Source organism: Ciconia boyciana, chromosome 34, assembly GCF_034638445.1.
Source record: "Ciconia boyciana chromosome 34, ASM3463844v1, whole genome shotgun sequence".
In the NCBI taxonomy this organism is placed as follows: domain Eukaryota; kingdom Metazoa; phylum Chordata; class Aves; order Ciconiiformes; family Ciconiidae; genus Ciconia; species Ciconia boyciana.
In genome coordinates, this window is record NC_132967.1 from 927,458 (window position 1) to 944,550 (window position 17,093).

Here is a 17,093-nt window from a genome sequence, read left to right on the forward strand (position 1 = left end):
CGGGAGCTTGTGGGTGTTTGGGGGTCCCGTGGGTGCCGGGGGCTCTCACCTTGTGGGGGTGCGCGACGGGGACGCGGAAGCGCAGGACGCGGAGCAGCAGCAGCTCGCACTGCAGCAGGCTGTCCCGCAGCCCCCAGAACCCCCGTCCAGCCCCGGGGGCTGCCCGGGTGCAGGCACCTGGGGCACGGCCAGGCCGCTGGGGCGGGGCTGCCCTCGGGGGGTTGGGGTGTCCCGGGGTCCAGGGTGGGCACGGGATGGCCCAGGGGGTTTGGGGTGCCCTGGGCGTCCAGGGTGGGGCTGGGGTGGGGGGCACGGGAATGGCCCGGGGGGAGTTTGGGGGTCCAGGGTGCGGCTGGGGGTGTACGGGGATGACCCAGGGGTTTTGGGGTGTCCCGGGGTCCAGGGTGGGTACAGAGATGGCCCGGGGGAGTTTGGGGGTCCAGGGTGGGGCTGGGGGTGTACGGGGATGACCCAAGGGGTTTTGGGGTGTCCCGGGGTCCAGGGTGGGGCTAGGGGGTAGGGGGATGGCCCGGGGGAGTTTGGGGGTGTCCTGGGGTCCAGGGTGGGTCCAGGGGTTGCCCGGGGGAGATTCTGGGGTGCCCCAGGGGTCCGGGGTGGGTACAGAGACGTCCCCGTGGGGTTTTGGGGGGTCCCGGGGGGTCCAGGGTGGGGCCGGGGGCACCCCGGGGGCACCAGGAGGACTGGGGTGCCTGTGGCGGGTCTTGGGGCGCCCCGGGGGGGGGCAGGGGGGCGCCCCGGGGGGCTTTAGGGGCGCCCGCGGTACCTGTGGGCCACGTTGAGGACGTCGCGGGCGCGCAGCGGGGTCCCCTGGGCCTTCCCGGCCAGGAAGAGGGCGGCGGCGGCCACCAGGTGGGGGTCGTGGGGGGCGGCCGGGCCCACCGCCCGGGCGAAGCGGTGGAAGGCGGCGCAGGCCGTGGCCAGGGCCACCGAGCCCAGCCCCAGCTTCACGCCTGCGGCGTCACCGCCGCGTCACCGCCACGTCACCGCCATGCCGGTGACGCTGACGGCGACGCCGCCGATGCCGCCGCCGCCGCCCCGCGCGCTTACCGGCCTCCATGATGAAGCGGGCGACGCGGAAGCGGGCGCGGGCCTCGGCCCCGCCCGCCCAGGCCCCTCGCGCCTCCGCCGGCTCCAGCGCCATGGCGGCCTGCGGGGGGGGTGTGACGTCACGCCGGGCGGCGGTGACCTCGCGCCGCGTCACCCGCCCCCCGCGCGACGGCGGCGCCGTGACGGTGGGTGATGTCACGAGAGGAGGCTACTTGCCTGGCGGTGACGTCACGCGGCGGCGCCAACCTCACCGCCCCACCCCCACCCCCCCCCGCTCCGCGGCGACGGCCTCGCGCCCGAGCCCCCTCCCCCCGCCCCGCCGTTGCCAAGCAACCGCGCGCCGCCCGGCCCTGACGTCACGCGCCCACGTGCCCGGCCCCGCCTCACCCGTCGGCGGCCGCGGGGACCCGGAGGCGGCGGCGGCGGCGGCAGCGGCCCCGGCGCCGTTCGAGCACTTCCGGGGGCGGGACCCCTCCGCGCAGACGCCGCCGCTCCGCCCGCTCCTATTGGCCGGGAGGGAGAGAGAGGCGGAGCCGGCGCGCGGCCGGCCACCAATGGCGCGGCGCGCGCGGCGCGCCTGCCGCCGGCAGGGCGGGAAGTTCCCCGATTGGCCGCGGCGGGGGCGCGCTGGCCAATGGCAGCCGGCGGGGCGGGGGGCTGGGAGGAGGGCAGGGCGGGGACCGCGCAGGCGCTGCGCCGCGCTCCCAGCGGGCGGGGCCGCCCGGCCTCGTCGGCCAATCGGCGGGCGCGGCGGCGCGGCGGCGGCCAATCGGCGAGGGGCGGCCGCTCAGGGCGGGAAATGGCGGCGGCGGCGGCGGCAACAACGCTGGAGCGGCTCGAGGTGGCGGCGGGGACCGGTTGCCTCAGCGGGGCGAGGGGGGGCCCGGTGCCCCGGTGCCCCGGCACGGGCGAGGGAGGGGGCCGGTACCTCAGGGGGGCGAGGGAGGGCCCCGGGGGGCCGGGCCGGGCCGGGCCGGGCCGTGGCAGCCCCGCGGAGCTCGGCCGCCCCCGGGGTCCCTGACCGCCGCCGTCCCGCAGGCGCTGGCGTGTCCCGCCGTCGCTCTGCTGGTCCCGCTGGAGCCGGCCGAGGCCCTGCGGCTGCTCTGCACCCCCTCGGCCCGCCGCCTGGCCCTGCTGGAGTGGGTCTGCTCCCGGTACCGCGGCGGGGGCCTCCCCGTCCCCCACCCCCACCCCGCCCCCGTGCCCCCTCCTCACCCGCCGCCCCTCGCAGGGTGCACCCCCCCCTCGCCGCCCGCCTGGACGCCCTCCAGGATGGCCCCAAGGACGCCCGGCTTCGAGGTAGGAGCCCCCCGCCCCACAACCCGCCCCGGCAGCCCCTGCCGCCTCCCTCCCAGTTCAACCAGTGCTCGTCCTCCTCCAGAACTGGCCAAACTGGGAGCGGAGCTGATGCTGTGCCGGGCTGACGACGTGGCGCTGGTGGAGGTGAGAGCCGGGGGGGGGGGGATCGGGGGCGTGGGGGCGGTTTGGGGGCCGGGGGGATCGGGGGCGTGGGGGTGGTTTGGGGGCCGGGGGCGGACGGGGGCGGTTTGGGGGCCGGGGGTCACCCCTGCGCCCCCAGGGCACGGCCCCCCGAGCAGCAGCTGGAGTTCATCAGGGACCTGCTGGACGCGGCCCCCGCCGGGGAGGAGGACGGGGCTCCCCAAGAGCAGGTAGGGACCCAGGGGCACGGGACCCCCAGCCCCCCGGGGCGCCCAGCCCCCGGCTGCCCCCTTGCCCCCAGGCGCAGCGCCCTGCACCGCACCGCCCGCTTCCTGCACGAGGTGTTGGAGACCCCCGAGGGGGTGGCAGCCCTGAGCCCCCCGGCCCCCCCTCCGCTCCCCGCCTTCGACGACGACGGCAGCCCCCCGCCCACGTCGGTATGCGGGACCCTGGGCCCTCCCTCCCCTGCTCCCCGGGGGTCCCACGCTGATAACCCCCCCCGCCCCCCCCACAGGAGACCCCGGCCCTCGGGGCCGGAGCTGGAGGCGGCGCTGGGGGCAGCGCGGCAGCGCCTGGAGCTGCTGGAGGCGCAGGTGAGGCCGGGGGTTCCCGGGGAGGGGGCGTGGGGTCCCCCCTCGCCCCGGGTCCCTCCTGACGCCGCTCTTCTGCAGAGCCCCGAGCTGGGGGGGCCGCCGGGCCCGGCCCCCCCCGTCCTGCCCGCCCTGGGGGTGGCGGGGCGCGACCTGGCCGCCCTGGCTACGGCTTTTGGGGCGACGGAGCTGCGGGACCCCTGGGGTCCCCTGGGCTCGGGGGAGCCCCCCGTCCTCGCCCCCTGCGGCCCCCTGGCCCCCCCCGTCTGGCGGGGCCTGCGGCAGCTCGTGCAGGTGGGGGCACAGCCCGGGACGCCCCACGGCTGCCGGTTTCGGGGGGCACCAGGCACCAGTTTTGGGTTGGGTCGTTTGGGGGGTCCTTCTGTCCTATGGGGAGGATGTGGGGGGTCTCTCCGCCCTCTAGGGGCTTGGAGGGATCCCTGGGCCCCATAGGAGTGTATTGGGGCGTCCCTGGGCCCCATGGGAGGGTGTTGGGGGCATTCTGGACCCCATGGGGGTTGGGGGTCCCTGGGCCCCATGGAAGGGTGTTGAGGGGCATTGTGGACCCCATAGGGGTTGGGGGCATCCCTGGGCCCTATGGGGGAGGATGTGGGGGTCCCTCGGTCCCATAAAGGGTTGTGGGGATCCCTGGGCCCCATGGGAGGGTGTTTGGGGGCATTCTGGACCCTGCATGGTGTTGGGGGTTCCCTGTGCCCCACAGGAAAGTTTTGGGGTCCATGTGTCCCACAGGGGACTGGGGGTCCTGGCAGCATTAGGGCCCCGCAGAGGGGTGTTGGGGTCCCTGGGCCCTACAGGGAGGGTTTGGGGTGCTGGGGGCGTCTGGGGGTCCCAAAGAAGTGCTCGGGGGCTGGGGTGACCTGGGCCCTATGTGGGGTGGGGGTCGGGGTCCCTGGGCCCCATGGGGGGCATGCAGCACTTAGGGGTCTCTGGGCCTTATGTGGGGGTACTGGGGGTCTCTGGGCTCCTTGTAAGGGATTGGGGGTCCTTGCTCCCCTTGGGAGGGGTTGGGGTCCCTGTGCCCCATGGGCGGGGTTTTGGGGGTCCTGGTGCTGCCGGCACCCCACGGCCCCCCCATTCTGTTGTGTGTCCCCCCCCAGAGCCTGGAGGCCGTGGACCAGCTGGGTGACACGGCGGCAGAGGTGACACGGCTGGCGGGGGGCCCGGCACCGGGCAATGGGTGAGTGAGGGGCACCCCAAAACCCTGCTGGGGGTGCTGGGGAGGGTTTGGGGGTCTTTTGTTGGTATGGGGGGTGGGCTGGGAGCTTTGGAGGCTGCGGGGTCTCCAAGCTTTTGGGGGTACCCCTAGGATTGAGGGGAGTCTCTGTCAGGTGGGGGGGATGTCCCCATTTTTGGGGTCCCACCCTAACCCCCCTCCCCACAGAGACGCGGGTGGCCACCCTGCGGCAGCGCTTCGGGGACGTCCCCAAGGCTGGGGGGCCCCCCCAGGACTGACACCCCCCCCCCTTCATCCCATCCGGGCGCCTGGGTTCGTTGCCCCGCGGGGGGGGGGGGGGCCCAATAAGTGGATTAAAGAGGTGGAAGACGATGTTAATTGCTACTAATTAAGGGGGGATGAGGGACGGGACTCCGGGGGACCCCTCGGGACCCCCCTCCCCACGGCATACGCCGTGGGGCAGAGGGGTCCCGAGGGCCGCCCGGCCGCCTGGGTTCTATTTTTGGCGGGGGTGAAGGGGGGCCGGCGCGTTTTCGGGCCCTATATGGAAGGAGCGCCAGGGTCAGGCCGTGTTTACACCGAACCCGCCGTGACTCAGCTCCGGGGGACGAATTCCTGCCCGGGGGGCAGGGCGAAAGGGGGGCCCACCCCACAGCAGCCCCAGGCGTCCGGGGCTCCCTGCCCCCACCCGCTATTTCTCAATGATGTCCCTGCCCCCCCCCAGATTCCTGCGGGGGTGAGATCATCGGGACGGAGCCAGCCCGGCCCCCAAAACCCTTGGGGGGGGGGGGGGCAAGTACCAGCCCCGGGGCCCCCCAAAACCCTGGTGGGGGGGAAATGCCCCCCCCGGGGCGCCTTGTGCCCCCAAACCCCCCAGCTCCTCTCGGTTCCCCCATCCCCACCGCCCCCGGGGTTCAGGGCTTCCCCCGATGCGCAGAGAGGCCTGTGCAGGCGTGTAACACGTGTGCGTGCGGCGTGGTGTCCATACACGTGTGTAACATGCGTGTTTGTACGTGTGGGAGCGGCACGACCCCTGCACAGATATGTAACACGTGTGTTTGTATGTGCGGGAGCAATATGGTGCTCACACAGGTGTGTAACACGTGTGTTTGTACATGTGGGAGCTACGTGACCCGTGTACAGATGTGACGTGTGTCTGCATACGTGGGAGTGACACGGTGCCTGTACTGGTGTGTAACGTGTGTTTGTACATGTGGGACATGACTGCTGCACAGACATGTAACGTGTGCTTGTATGTGTGGGCATGTTGTGACCCTTCATAGACGTGTAACATATGTGTTTGTGTGTGGGGGAGCGACGTGGTGCCCAGGCAGGTGTGTAACGTGTTTGTACATGTACATGTGAGAAGGACACGACCCCTGCACAGAGATGTAGCATGCGTGTTTGCGTATGTGGGAGCAGCACAGTGCCTGTACTAGCGTGTAACGCGTCTGTTTGCGTGTGCGGGAGGACCACAGTGCCCCGCACAGCTGTGTAACACGCGTGTTCGTATGTGGGGGAGTGACATGGTGCCCACACAGCCGTGTGGCACGTGGCTCACGACACAGGTGTAACGTGCGTGTTTGCACGTGGGAGAACATGACGGCCTCCACAGGCGTGTAACGTGTTTGCACGTAGGGGAGCAAGGCGGTGCCATGCGCGGGCGTGTAATGTGTATGTTTGCATATATGGGAGCAACGTGACCGGCACGCAGACACGTAGCGTGTGTTTGCACGTGTGAGAGTGCCACGGAGCCCCGCACAGGTGTGCAACGTGTGTTTGTGGGTATGGGAGCAACACGACCGACACAGGCGTGTAACGTGTGTTTGTTTGCACGTGTGGGAGCGACACGAGGCCCCACGCAGGTGTTACACGTGTGTTTGCACATGTGTGAGGAGCATGGCACCCTGCCCGGCACGTAACACGCGTGCTGGGATCCTCGTGCGAGAGCACGCGCGTGTGCGAGGATGCTCGTGCCAGGGCTTCGAGTACGACCTGCCGCAGAGGTCACCCCTAACGAGCGCCCCCGATAACGACTCCCGGTAACGAGTGCCCCCGATAACGACCCCCGGTAACGACCCCCCCGGTGCTATCGGAGGCCCCAGCTGGAGCAGCCACTTCCGGCGCTGCCTCATTTCCTGACCCCAAAGGGCCGGGGGGGCCCAGCCCCATAGGGCTCTATAGGCTTCCCTGGTATCCTATAGGGTCCCTGTGGGCCCCCCCCTGCCCCATAGGGCCCCCGTTCTGCCCCAGGGCTGCCCTATGGGTCCCCCTACCCCATAGGGCCCTAATTCTGCCCTATAGAATCTCCCACGGGCTCTCCTTTCCCATAGGGTGATATAGAGCCCCTTTACTGCCCTATGGGGTCCCTATGGGCCCCCCCATACACCATAGGGCCCTATGAAGCCCCTGCCCTGCCCTATGGGTCTCCCTCTCCATAGGGTACCATAGGACCTCTTTATTGCCCTATGGGCCCCCGTGCTGACCCGTAGCATCCTATAGGTGCTGCTTCTCCATAGAGCACCTTTGCTGCCCCGTGGCATCCCTATGGGCCCCCCTTGTCCATAGGGCCCCGTAAAGCCCCTTTACTGTCTCATGGGGTCCTTATAGGTTCCCCTCTCCCTAGGGCCCATCCTGCCCCATGGGGTCCCTATAGGTCCCCCTCTCCATAGGCCCATCCTGCCCCATAGGGTCCCTATAGGATCCTTCTCCATAGGGCCTGTCCCGCCCCATAGGGTACCTATAGGTTCCCCTCTCCCTAGGGCCCATCCCACCCCATGGGGTCTCTATAGGTCCCCCTCTCCATAGGCCCATCCCGCCCCATAGGGTCCCTATAGGATCCTTCTCCATAGGCACATCCTGCCCCATGGGGTCCCTATAGGTCCCCCTCTCCATAGGCCCATCCCACCCCATAGGGTCCCTATAGGATCCTTCTCCATAGGGCCCATCCTGCCCCATAGGGTACCTATAGGTCCCCCTCTCCATAGGGCCCATCCTGCCCCATGGGGTCCCTATAGGTCCCCCTCTCCATAGGGCCTGTCCCGCCCCATAGGGTACCTATAGGTCCCCCTCTCCATAGGGCCCGTCCCGCCCCATAGGGTCCCTGTAGGTCCCCCTCTCCATAGGCCCGTCCTGCACCATGGGGTCCTTATAGGGTCCCTATAGGTCCCCCTCTGCACAGCCCCCCGCCCCGGCCCCCGCCCCTCTCGCCCCCCGCCGCGGGGGCGGGGCTCCCGCCGCCCGTTACCAATTAAGGCGCCGCGCGCGCCGCGCGCCCCCCCGGCAACCGCCACCCGCGCGGCGGCCGCGGCTCCCCCGCTGCCCGGCTGCTCCGCCCGCTCCGCCCGGCTGCCCCGGCCGCGGCTCCCCGGCTGCTCCGCCCGCTCCGCCCGGCTGCCCCGGCCGCGGCTCCCCCGCTGCCCCGGCTGCTCCGCCCGGCTGCCCCGGCTGCGGCTCCTCCGCGCCCCGGCTCCCGCCGACCCCCGACTCGGTGAGCGCGGGGCTGCGGGGCGGCGTGGGGTGGGGGGGCGTGGGGAGAAACACCCCCGGGGGGGACGGGCCCCGCTTTTGGGGGCCGGGGGGGGTTCCTGAGGGAGCCCTCGGGGGTGTCGTGAGGAGAACCCCCCCTGAACGGGGCTGGGGGACCCCCCTGCGAGGGGCTGGCTGTCTCTCTGTGGGGGGAGGAAGGGGGGGACCCCTCTTTTGGGGTCGGGGGAGCCTCTGAGGGAGCCCTCGGGGCTGTCGTGAGGAGAACCCCCCCCGAATGGGTCTGGGGAACCCCTCTGCGAGGGGCTGGGGATCTCTCTGGGGAGAGCAGTGGGGGAGCCCTCTTTGGGGTCGGGGGGACCCTCTGAGGGAGCCCTCGGGGGTGTCGTGAGGAGAACGCCCCCTGAACGGGGCTGGGGACCCCCTGCGAGGGTCTGGCTGTCTCTCTGTGGGGGAGAAAGGGGGACCCCTCTTTGGGGTCGGGGGAACCCTCTGAGGGAGCCCTCGGGCGTGTCGTGAGGAGAACCCCCCCTGAACGGGGCTGGGGGACCCCCCTGCGAGGGGCTGGGGACCCCATGTTGGGGGAAGAAGGGGGACCCCTCTTTTGGGGTCGGGGGGACCCTCTGAGGGAGCCCTCGGGGGTGTCGTGAGGAGAACCCCCCCTGAACGGGGCTGGGGGACCCCCCTGCGAGGGGCTGGGGATCTCTCTGGGGAGAGCAGTGGGGGACCCCGGTTTTGGGGGTCCGGCGGGGTCCTGAGGGAGCCCTCGGGGGTGTCGTGAGGAGAACCCCCTCCGAATGGGGCTGGGGGACCCCCCTGCGAGGGGCTGGGGACCCCACGTTGGGGGAAGAAGGGGGACCCCTCTTTTGGGGTCGGGGGACCCTCTGAGGGAGCCCTCGGGGGTGTCGTGAGGAGAACCCCCCCTGAATGGGGCTGGGGGACCCCCCTGTGTCGGTCTGGGGACCCCCATGTCCGGGGAGCGGGGGGGGGGGCCTTTTGGGGGGTCTGAGGAGCCTCTCTGGGTCTGAGGACCCCTTTGGGGACCTGGGGACCCCTCTTTGAGATTGCAGCGGGGGCGCGACCCTCCCTGGGGGTCCGGGGGACCCTCCTGGCCACCCCTCTTTGGGGTGCGGGGGGGGGGGCTTTTTGAGGAGTCTGAGACCCCCACGGGGCGTGTCGGGGTGTGCCAGGGCCCCCCGACTGCGGGGTGTCCCCGGTGGGGGTGTGCGGGGGGCACGGCAGGGCGTGGCAGGGCGTGGCAGCCCCTCATCGCCCCCCCAGTTTGGGGACTGAGGGGGGCGTATCCCGAGCGGGAGCGAGCCGGGGCTCTCCCCAAATTAGGGTGCCCCGGGGGTCCCAAAGGGGGGGCTGCCCAAGATAGGGGTGCACGGGGCGTCCCCTAAATAGGGGCCTCGTAGAGGGAGTCCCATAAATAGGAGTGCACCAGGGGGTCCCCCAATGGGGGTGTCCCGGTGTAGGGGTGCATCGGAGGGGTCCCCGAAATAGGGGTCGTATCAGGGGGTCCCTCCATGTGGGGGGTCCCTCAATGTGGGGGTCCTGATGCAGGGGTTCGATGGTGGGTCCCTGCCTCAGGGTCTGGCGAGGGGGTCCCCACGTAGGAGTCCCTCAGTGTAGAGGTCCCCTATAGGGGTGCAGCGGGGGTCCCCTCAATGTGGGGACCCCCACGCAGGGGTGCAGCGGGGGGTCTCTAAATAGGGGTGCAGCAAGGGGGTCCCTCAGGGTGGGGGTCCCCACGCAGGGGTGCAGCGGTGGGCCCCCTAAATAGGGGCGCACCGGGGGGTCTCTAAATAGGGGTGCAGCAAGGGGGTCCCGAGGTAGGCGTGGACGGGGGTGTTCCCCGGTGTGGGGGTCCCCACTTCGGGGGGCACCAAGGGGGTCCCTCAGTATGGGGTGCACGGGGGTGTCCCCCAGCGGGGAGTCCCCATGTTGGGATGTACCGTGGGGGTCCCCGCGTCGGGGTGCACCCAAGGGGTCCCCCGCGGGGGTCCCTCAGTGCGGCTGTCCCCCGGGGGAGGTGTCGCCGCGTCGGGGTGCGCCGAGGGGTCCCCAGAGGGGGGTGTCCCCGGTGTGGGTGTCGCCCCGTCGGGGTGCGCCGAGGGGGGGGGTGCCCCGAGGGGGGTCCCGGGGGCGCCCCCGACGCCCCCGACGCCCCTCTCCCCGCAGGTGCGCCCCCGCCCCGAGCCGGGCGCAGGCGCCGCCCCGCCCCGCCCCGCCGCCCCCCGCCGCCCCCCCGCTAAAGGGATGAGCGCGGCCGGCCGGGCCCGGGCGCAGGAGGCGTCGTCCCGCGGCGAGGCGGACGGGGAGATGCCGGCCACCGAGAAGGACCTGGCGGAGGACGCGCCCTGGAAGCGCATCCAGCAGAACACCTTCACCCGCTGGTGCAACGAGCACCTCAAGTGCGTGCAGAAGCGGGTGGGCAACCTGCAGACCGACCTGGGCGACGGGCTGCGCCTGATCGCGCTGCTGGAGGTGCTGAGCCAGAAGAAGATGGGCCGCAAGTACAACGCCCGCCCCACCTTCCGCCAGATGCAGCTGGAGAACGTCTCGGTGGCCCTCGAGTTCCTCGAGAGGGAGAACATCAAGCTGGTCTCCATCGGTGAGGCGGGGGGCGGCGGGGGGCCCCGGCCCCCCTGGCGATCGGCTGCCCTTGGGGAGTCCCTCGGACGGGGCGGCTGCGCTGCCCCCCCCCCCCCCCCCGGAGCCCCCGTAGTAGCGGGCTGCCTTCGGGGAGCCCCGATCCCCGTAGTAACGGGCTGCCTTTGCGGAGCCCCCCGAAGGGGGCCCATCCGGGACCTCCCTCCCCGCAGCCCCCCCTCTGGGGAGAGCCCCGCTAATGGGACGGTTGGGAGACCCCCTCCCCAGAGCCCCCGTAGCCGAGGGCTGCCTTTGGGGACCCCGCCCCCTCAGAGCCCCCGTGGCCTTTGGGGACCCCCGAACGGAATGCTTTGGGGGGGAAGCCCTTCCCGGAGCGCCCCCCCTGCAGTGGGATGCCTTGGAGAGGCCCCCCAACGGCAGGCCTTGGAGACCCTCCCCTTTTGGGAGCCCCCCGCCCCGCCATGAGTCCCCCTTCTGGGAGACCTCTCGTGGGCCTCGTGGCCCCCCTGAGGGAGGCCCCCTCCGGAGACCCCTGTGGGGCCCCATCGACCCCCTAACAAAGGCGGGGGCGGCCCGCCCTCCCCGGAATGCGGGGGCGCTGGGCCGCCCGGGGCCCGCGTCCCGCCGGGGGTGGGGCCGGGGCGGGGGGGGGGGCCGGGGCCTCGCCCTGCGGCTCCCCACATCCTGCGGGCACAGATTGCGGGCGGCTCCGGGCCCCGCCCGCCCCGGGGCCCCGCGTGGGGCTTGCTCATCCCCACCGGGACCGGCCCTGCCGTGCGGCTGGGGGTGCCGGGGTCCCGAGAGCGCCCGGGGGGCTCCGTGGGGCCGCGGGGGGCGTGGGGGGCGCCGGCAGGGCGGGGCCTCGCTGGTGCCCGAGCCCATATAAGGCCAAAAAATGCTGGAGCGGGGGGTGGGGCCGGGGGCGGGGCCTGGGGCCCCCTCCCCCACCCCGCAGCGCCTCCCTCCCCCTCACCCCCCTCCCGCGGGGCGGGGGACCGGGGCGTCCGGGCACCCTCCCTTACCCCCCCAAACCGCCAGCGGGGACCCAGCGTCCGAGCACCCACTGCGACACCCCCAAACCACTAACAGGGACCCGGGAGTCCGGGCACCCACTGTGACCCCCCCAAACCACTAACGGGGACCCGGGAGTCCGGGCACCCACTGTGACCCCCCCCAAACCACTAATGGGGACCCAGCGTCCGAGCACCCACTGCAACCCCCCAAACCACTAACAGGGACCCGGGAGTCCGGGCACCCACTGTGACCTCCCCAAACCACTAATGGGGACCCAGCGTCCGAGCACCCACTGCGACCCCCCCAAACCACTAACAGGGACCCGGGAGTCCGGGCACCCACTGTGACCCCCCAAACCACTAATGGGGACCCGGGAGTCCAGGCACCCACTGTGACCCCCAAACCACTAATGGGGACCTGGGCATCTGGGCACCCACTGTGACCCCCCCCAAACCGCCAGCGGGGACCCAGCGTCCGGGCACCCACTGTGACACCCCCAAACCACTAATGGGGACCCGGGCGTCTGGGTACCCTCTGTGACCCCCCCAAACCGCCAGCGGGGACCCGGGCATCCCCCTGGGGTCTCTTGTCCCCCTCGCCCCACGATGGGGACCCAGGCGTCCGGGCTCCCTCCCTCTCACCCATGGGTGCCGTGTCCCTGCGTGGCCCGCGCGTCCTGCCCTGCGGCGTGGACGTACGGCGCCCTGTCCCCCCGCCCACGGTGTGGCACCGCGTCCTCGCACCCCCTGCCACATCCTGGGTGGGTCCCCCGCTGGGTTCCCGTCCCCCTGAGGGTGCCGTGGTGTCCCGGGGCCCCGCGGGAGTCTGAGCCCCCGTGCCTCCCCCCCCCCCGCAGACAGCAAGGCCATCGTGGACGGGAACCTGAAGCTGATCCTGGGGCTGATCTGGACGCTGATCCTGCACTACTCCATCTCCATGCCCATGTGGGACGAGGAGGATGAGGAGGAGGCCAAGCGGCAGACGCCCAAGCAGCGCCTGCTGGGCTGGATCCAGAACCGCCTGCCCCAGCTCCCCATCACCAACTTCAGCAAGGACTGGCAGAGCGGCCGGGCCCTGGGCGCCCTCGTCGACAGCTGCGCGCCCGGTGAGGGGACGCGGGGGACGCGGGGAGGTGGCTCTGGGGCGCGCGAGGATCTGGGTGATGGCCCTGGAGGTGTGCAGGGACGGGGGGGTGGCCCTGGCGGTGGATGAGGATGTGGGAGGTAGCTCTGGGGGTGCAAGAGGGACATGGGAGCGGCCCTGCGGTGCACGGGGATGTGGGTGATGGCCCTTGGGGGGGTGTGGGGACGCAGGGAGGTGGCTCTGTGGGCGTGTGGGGACGTGGGGGTGGCCCTGGGGTGCACAGGGATGTGGGTGGTGGCCCTCGGGGGGGTGTGGGGACGCAGGGAGGTGGCCCTGGGGTGCACGGGGATGTGGGTGGTGGCCCGAGAGGCATGCAGGGACGCAGCAGGGTGGCCCTGGGGGTGTAAGAGGATGCAGAGAGGTGGCTCCAGGGACACATGGGGACATGGGAGGTGGCCCCGGGGTGCACGAGGGTGTGGGAGACAGCTCTGGGGCTGCATGGAGACATGGGTGATGGCCCTCGGGGCATGCAGGGACACAGCGGGGTGGCCCTGGGGTGCAAGGGGGCACAGGGGTGGCTTTGGGGATGTGTGGGGACGCAGGGGTGGCACTCGGAGTGTAAGAGGACAGAGGGAGGTGGCCCTGGGGTGCATGGGGACGTGCAGGGACTCAACAGGGTGGCTCTGGGGCTGCGTGGGGACACAGGGGGTGGCTCTGGGGGTGTGTGGGGACATGGGAGATGGCCCTCAGGGCATGCAGGGACCCGGGGGGTGGCCCTGGGGGTGTGTAGGGGCATGTGGGGATTTGGCAGGGTGGCCCTGGGGGTGCACGGGGACATGGGGGTACGCAGGGACACAGGGAGTGGCCCCGGGGGGGTGTGGGGTGGCCCTGGGGTGCACAGAGACAATGTGGAGTAGCCCTAGTGGCACATGGGGACGCGGGGGGTGAGATGGGGGCAGGAGGGAAGCCGTACCCCCCTGCCGCCGCCGGTGACCGTGCGCCCCGTCCCCCGCAGGGCTGTGTCCTGACTGGGACTCGTGGGACCCCAGCAAGCCCGTGGACAACGCCCGGGAGGCCATGCAGCAGGCCGACGAGTGGCTGGGCATCCCCCAGGTGGGCAGGGGGCCACGGGGGGCCTAAAGCCTCTGAGGGGAGCGGGGTGGGGGGACCCAGGTGTCTGGGAGCAGCCCGGTGACCCCCCGTCCCGTGTGTCCCCCCCCAGGTGATCACCCCGGAGGAGATTGTGGACCCCAACGTGGATGAGCACTCGGTCATGACCTACCTGTCGCAGTTCCCCAAGGCCAAGCTCAAGCCGGGGGCCCCCCTGCGCCCCAAACTCAACCCCAAGAAGGCCCGAGCCTATGGCCCCGGTGAGGGGGGGCCCCTTCCCCGCGGGGCTGCGGGACCCCCCGTCCCCTCCCGATCCCTGACTGCTCTGGGGCCGCTGGTTTTCATGACGCTGTGGGGCTGGACCCCGTTCCCTGCAGACGTGGGGGGACCCTGCTCTGTACGTCTGGGGGACCCCCTGTTCCTTCCAGAGCTGGGGGCGATGCCCTGTGGGTTGGGGTTACCGATAGATTCGGGGCGTTTCACCGTCCCTATGGAGCCGATTCCCGGCCCTATAGATCTGCGGGACTCCCTTGTTCCCATAGGCTGTGGGGCTGAGACCGCGATGGGGCTGGGGCCCCCGTGGGGTGGGGCCGGGGCCCCTGTGGGCTGATGGTGGGTCCCGCAGGTATCGAGCCCACGGGGAACATGGTGAAGCAACGGGCCGAGTTCACGGTGGAGACGATCAGCGCGGGGCAGGGGGACGTGCTGGTGTACGTGGAGGACCCCGCCGGGCACCGCGAGGAGGTGGGCACGGGGGCCGGGGGGGCTGTGAGCGACGGGGACGTCCCAGCGCACCTGGAGGAGCGCGTGCCCGGTGGCTGGTTTGGGAACGGGGGGTCCGTGAGCTGGGAGGGGGCTCTGGGGGTGGGAGGCGGGTGCCTGTGGGGTTTCGAGGGGCCTTGGGGGGGTCCTGGGGGGGCTGCGGGGCTTTCAGGGGCCCCCAGGGGGTCTCACACCTCGACTCCCCCGCCTCCGTAGGCTAAAGTGGTGGCCAACAACGACAAGAACCGGACGTTCTCCGTCTCCTACGTCCCCAAAGTCACCGGCGTGCACAAGGTGGGGTCGGAGGGATGGGGCGGCCTTTGCGTGGGGACTTGGGGGACCTGGGCGGCGTTTTGGAGGGGTTCTGAGGCATTTTGGGGCCGCTCTGGGGCTGTTTTGGCTCCTGGTGTGCTGCTTTTTTTTTTTTTTCCTTTGGAGATCTAGACAGATATTTTTGAGGTCTCGGGGTGGTTTTGGGGCCTCCGGTGAGGTTTCTGGGGCCTCCGGTGAGGTTCCGCCCCCCTGACCGTATTTCGGGGTCCCCCCCACAGGTGACGGTGCTCTTTGCGGGGCAGCACATCGCCAAGAGCCCCTTCGAGGTGCAGGTGGGGCGGGCGGCGGGCGATGCCGGACGGGTCTCGGCGCAGGGGCCCGGCATCGAGCCCCTGGGCAACGTGGCCAACAAGAACACCTACTTCGAGATCTTCACCGCCGGTGCGCCCCGGGGGGCTCCGAGGGGGGGCGTGGGGAGGCTGGAGGGAATGGGGCCCCGGGGGATTCGGGGGGATTGGCTGGGCCGTGACGTGGGGCAGGGCGAGCGGGAGGGGACGCGTCCCCCTTGGGGCGGGGGTCGGGTGCCGGCCGCCGCGGCGTGGGGGGCGGCGGGTGCCTCCCCGTTCTCCCCGGTGACGCGCTCGCCGCCGCCGGCAGGCGCGGGGCCGGGCGAGGTGGAGGTCTCCATCGTGGACCCCAGCGGGCGCCGGGGGACGGTAGAGCCGACGCTGGAGGCCCGTGGGGACGGCACCTACCGCTGCACCTACCGCCCCACGGCCGAGGGGCCCCACGCCATCCACGTGGCCTTCGGGGGAGCCCCCATCCCCAAGAGCCCCTTCAGCGTCACCGTGGGGCAGGGTGAGCCCTGGGGGCCGCCTGGCCCTCCGCCCCCCAGGCTGGGGGTCTCTGTCCTCCCCTGGCTTGGGGGTCTCTGTCCTCCTGTCCCCCCGACTCGGGGGTCTCTGTCCTTCCCAGCTCGGGGACCTCTGTCCCTCCAACGTGGGGGTCTCTGTCTCCCCCTAAACTTGGGGTCTCTGTCCCCCCACCCCCAACTTGGGGGTCTCTGTCCTGCCCCCACGCTAGGGGCTCTGCGTTCTCCTTCCCTCCGAGCTGGGGGGTCTCTGTCCTTCCCAGCTCGGGGGGGGTCTCTGTGCTTCTGCCCCCCAACTCGGGGGAGTCTCTGTGCTTCTGCCCACCCCGGGCCCTTGTGGGGGGGTCTCTGCCCCCCACGTGGGGGGCCCGGGGCTGTCGCTGCAGGGGGGTCTCGGCCCCCCGTGACTCTGCTCTGTCTCTCTCCGCCTGTCCTGCTCCTTCTGCCCGTCTGTCCGGGAAGCGCCGGCCGGGGTCCTCGCGGGTGACCCGCTGACGGTACGGGGGGGCACGGGGGGTGCTCCCGGACGCCTGGGTCCCTCCTTCCCCCCCCACTCCCACAGTGCCCTTTGGGGTGCCCCTGGACGCCTGGGTCCCTCCCCACAGCACGTGCCCCAGCATGAGCTGGGGGGTCCCCCTGGCTGCCCGGGCCCTTGTCGGACCCTCTCCCCGTAGCGTGTGCCCCCATGCGGGTTTGGGGGTCCCCCAGACGCCTGGGGCCCTCTGTCCCCGCAGCATTCCCCCCACATTGTGTGGGGCGCTGCCCCCGATGCCTCTCCCCCTCCTTCCCCTGCGGCCCCTGCCCTCAGGGTGGCTTTTGGGGTCCCCCTGGGACATGGGATTCCCCCCTCCCCCAGCGTGTACCCCGGGGAGGGTTTTGGGGGTCCCCGGCTGGCAGGGCCCCCCCTGACTCTCTCTCCACAGCCTGCAACCCCTCGGCGTGCCGTGCCGTGGGGCGGGGGCTGCAGCCCAAGGGGCTGCGGGTGAAGGAGACGGCGGATTTCAAGGTCTACACGAAGGGGGCTGGCAGCGGGGAGCTCAAAGTCACCGTCAAGGGCCCCAGTGAGTCCGGGGGTTCCCTTTGGGGGGCCGCAGGGGGAGTTGGGGGGGGGCCCTGGGGGGGTTGGGAGCACCCCGGGGGGATTGGGGGCCCTGGGCACAGCCCTTACCCCCTACTCAAGGGGATGTTGGGGTTCCTGGGGTTTTGGGGGTCCCTAAGGCTTCGGGGGAATCTGGGGTTTTGGGGCGCCTGGGTTTTGGGGCGCCCCTGATGCGTGCCCCGCAGAGGGCACGGAGGCGGTGAAGCAGAAGGACCTGGGGATGGCGTCTTTGGCTTCGAGTACTTCCCCACCGCGCCGGGGACCTACACGGTGACGGTGACCTGGGGGGGACAGCACATCCCCCGCAGGTGAGCGCTGGGGGGGGACGGGGGGCAGCGAGGGGCTCCCCCAGCCCGGGAGCCAGCCGCCATCACGGGCTGCCATCCTCGGTGCCGGGGCTGGAGCCGTGTCGGGGGCCGGGCTGTTTTGGGGGTTGTTGCAGAGTGGGGGCCGTTTTGGGGGCTGTGCCCACAGCAGGGCCCTGCC

General features: G+C 71.8%; 2 protein-coding genes across 2 annotated transcripts in view; both read left to right on the forward strand.

The window, feature by feature from the left end:
• The first annotated feature begins 1,775 nt into the window (after positions 1–1,775).
• HAUS7 (HAUS augmin like complex subunit 7) lies at positions 1,776–4,681 on the forward strand. The gene is made up of 8 exons (XM_072849025.1): positions 1,776–1,909; positions 2,107–2,222; positions 2,300–2,367; positions 2,450–2,511; positions 2,810–2,941; positions 3,180–3,392; positions 4,217–4,296; positions 4,501–4,681. Exons 1-8 carry the CDS (start codon positions 1,868–1,870, stop codon positions 4,679–4,681), a joined length of 894 nt encoding a protein of 297 aa, XP_072705126.1. The 5' UTR covers positions 1,776–1,867.
• A 2,889-nt stretch (positions 4,682–7,570) lies between these two features.
• The window catches only part of FLNA (filamin A), a 29,533-nt gene continuing 20,010 nt past the window's right edge, over positions 7,571–17,093 (forward strand). Inside the window, 12 exon segments of the mRNA XM_072848975.1 lie at positions 7,571–7,783; positions 9,964–10,396; positions 12,266–12,514; positions 13,508–13,605; positions 13,715–13,862; positions 14,228–14,346; positions 14,581–14,658; positions 14,916–15,078; positions 15,295–15,495; positions 16,432–16,569; positions 16,793–16,822; positions 16,825–16,915. Coding sequence (XP_072705076.1) covers positions 10,042–10,396; positions 12,266–12,514; positions 13,508–13,605; positions 13,715–13,862; positions 14,228–14,346; positions 14,581–14,658; positions 14,916–15,078; positions 15,295–15,495; positions 16,432–16,569; positions 16,793–16,822; positions 16,825–16,915 — 1,670 coding nt within the window. The 5' untranslated portion in view covers positions 7,571–7,783; positions 9,964–10,041.

Bases quoted from the DNA above. Each gene is read 5' to 3' on its own strand.
- HAUS7 (XM_072849025.1), top strand. From the start codon at position 1,868: ATGGCGGCGGCGGCGGCGGCAACAACGCTGGAGCGGCTCGAG. The intron at 2,368-2,449 runs GTAGGAGCCCCC...GTCCTCCTCCAG, and splicing joins CAAGGACGCCCGGCTTCGAG to AACTGGCCAAACTGGGAGCG. The intron at 3,393-4,216 runs GTGGGGGCACAG...GTCCCCCCCCAG, and splicing joins GCCTGCGGCAGCTCGTGCAG to AGCCTGGAGGCCGTGGACCA.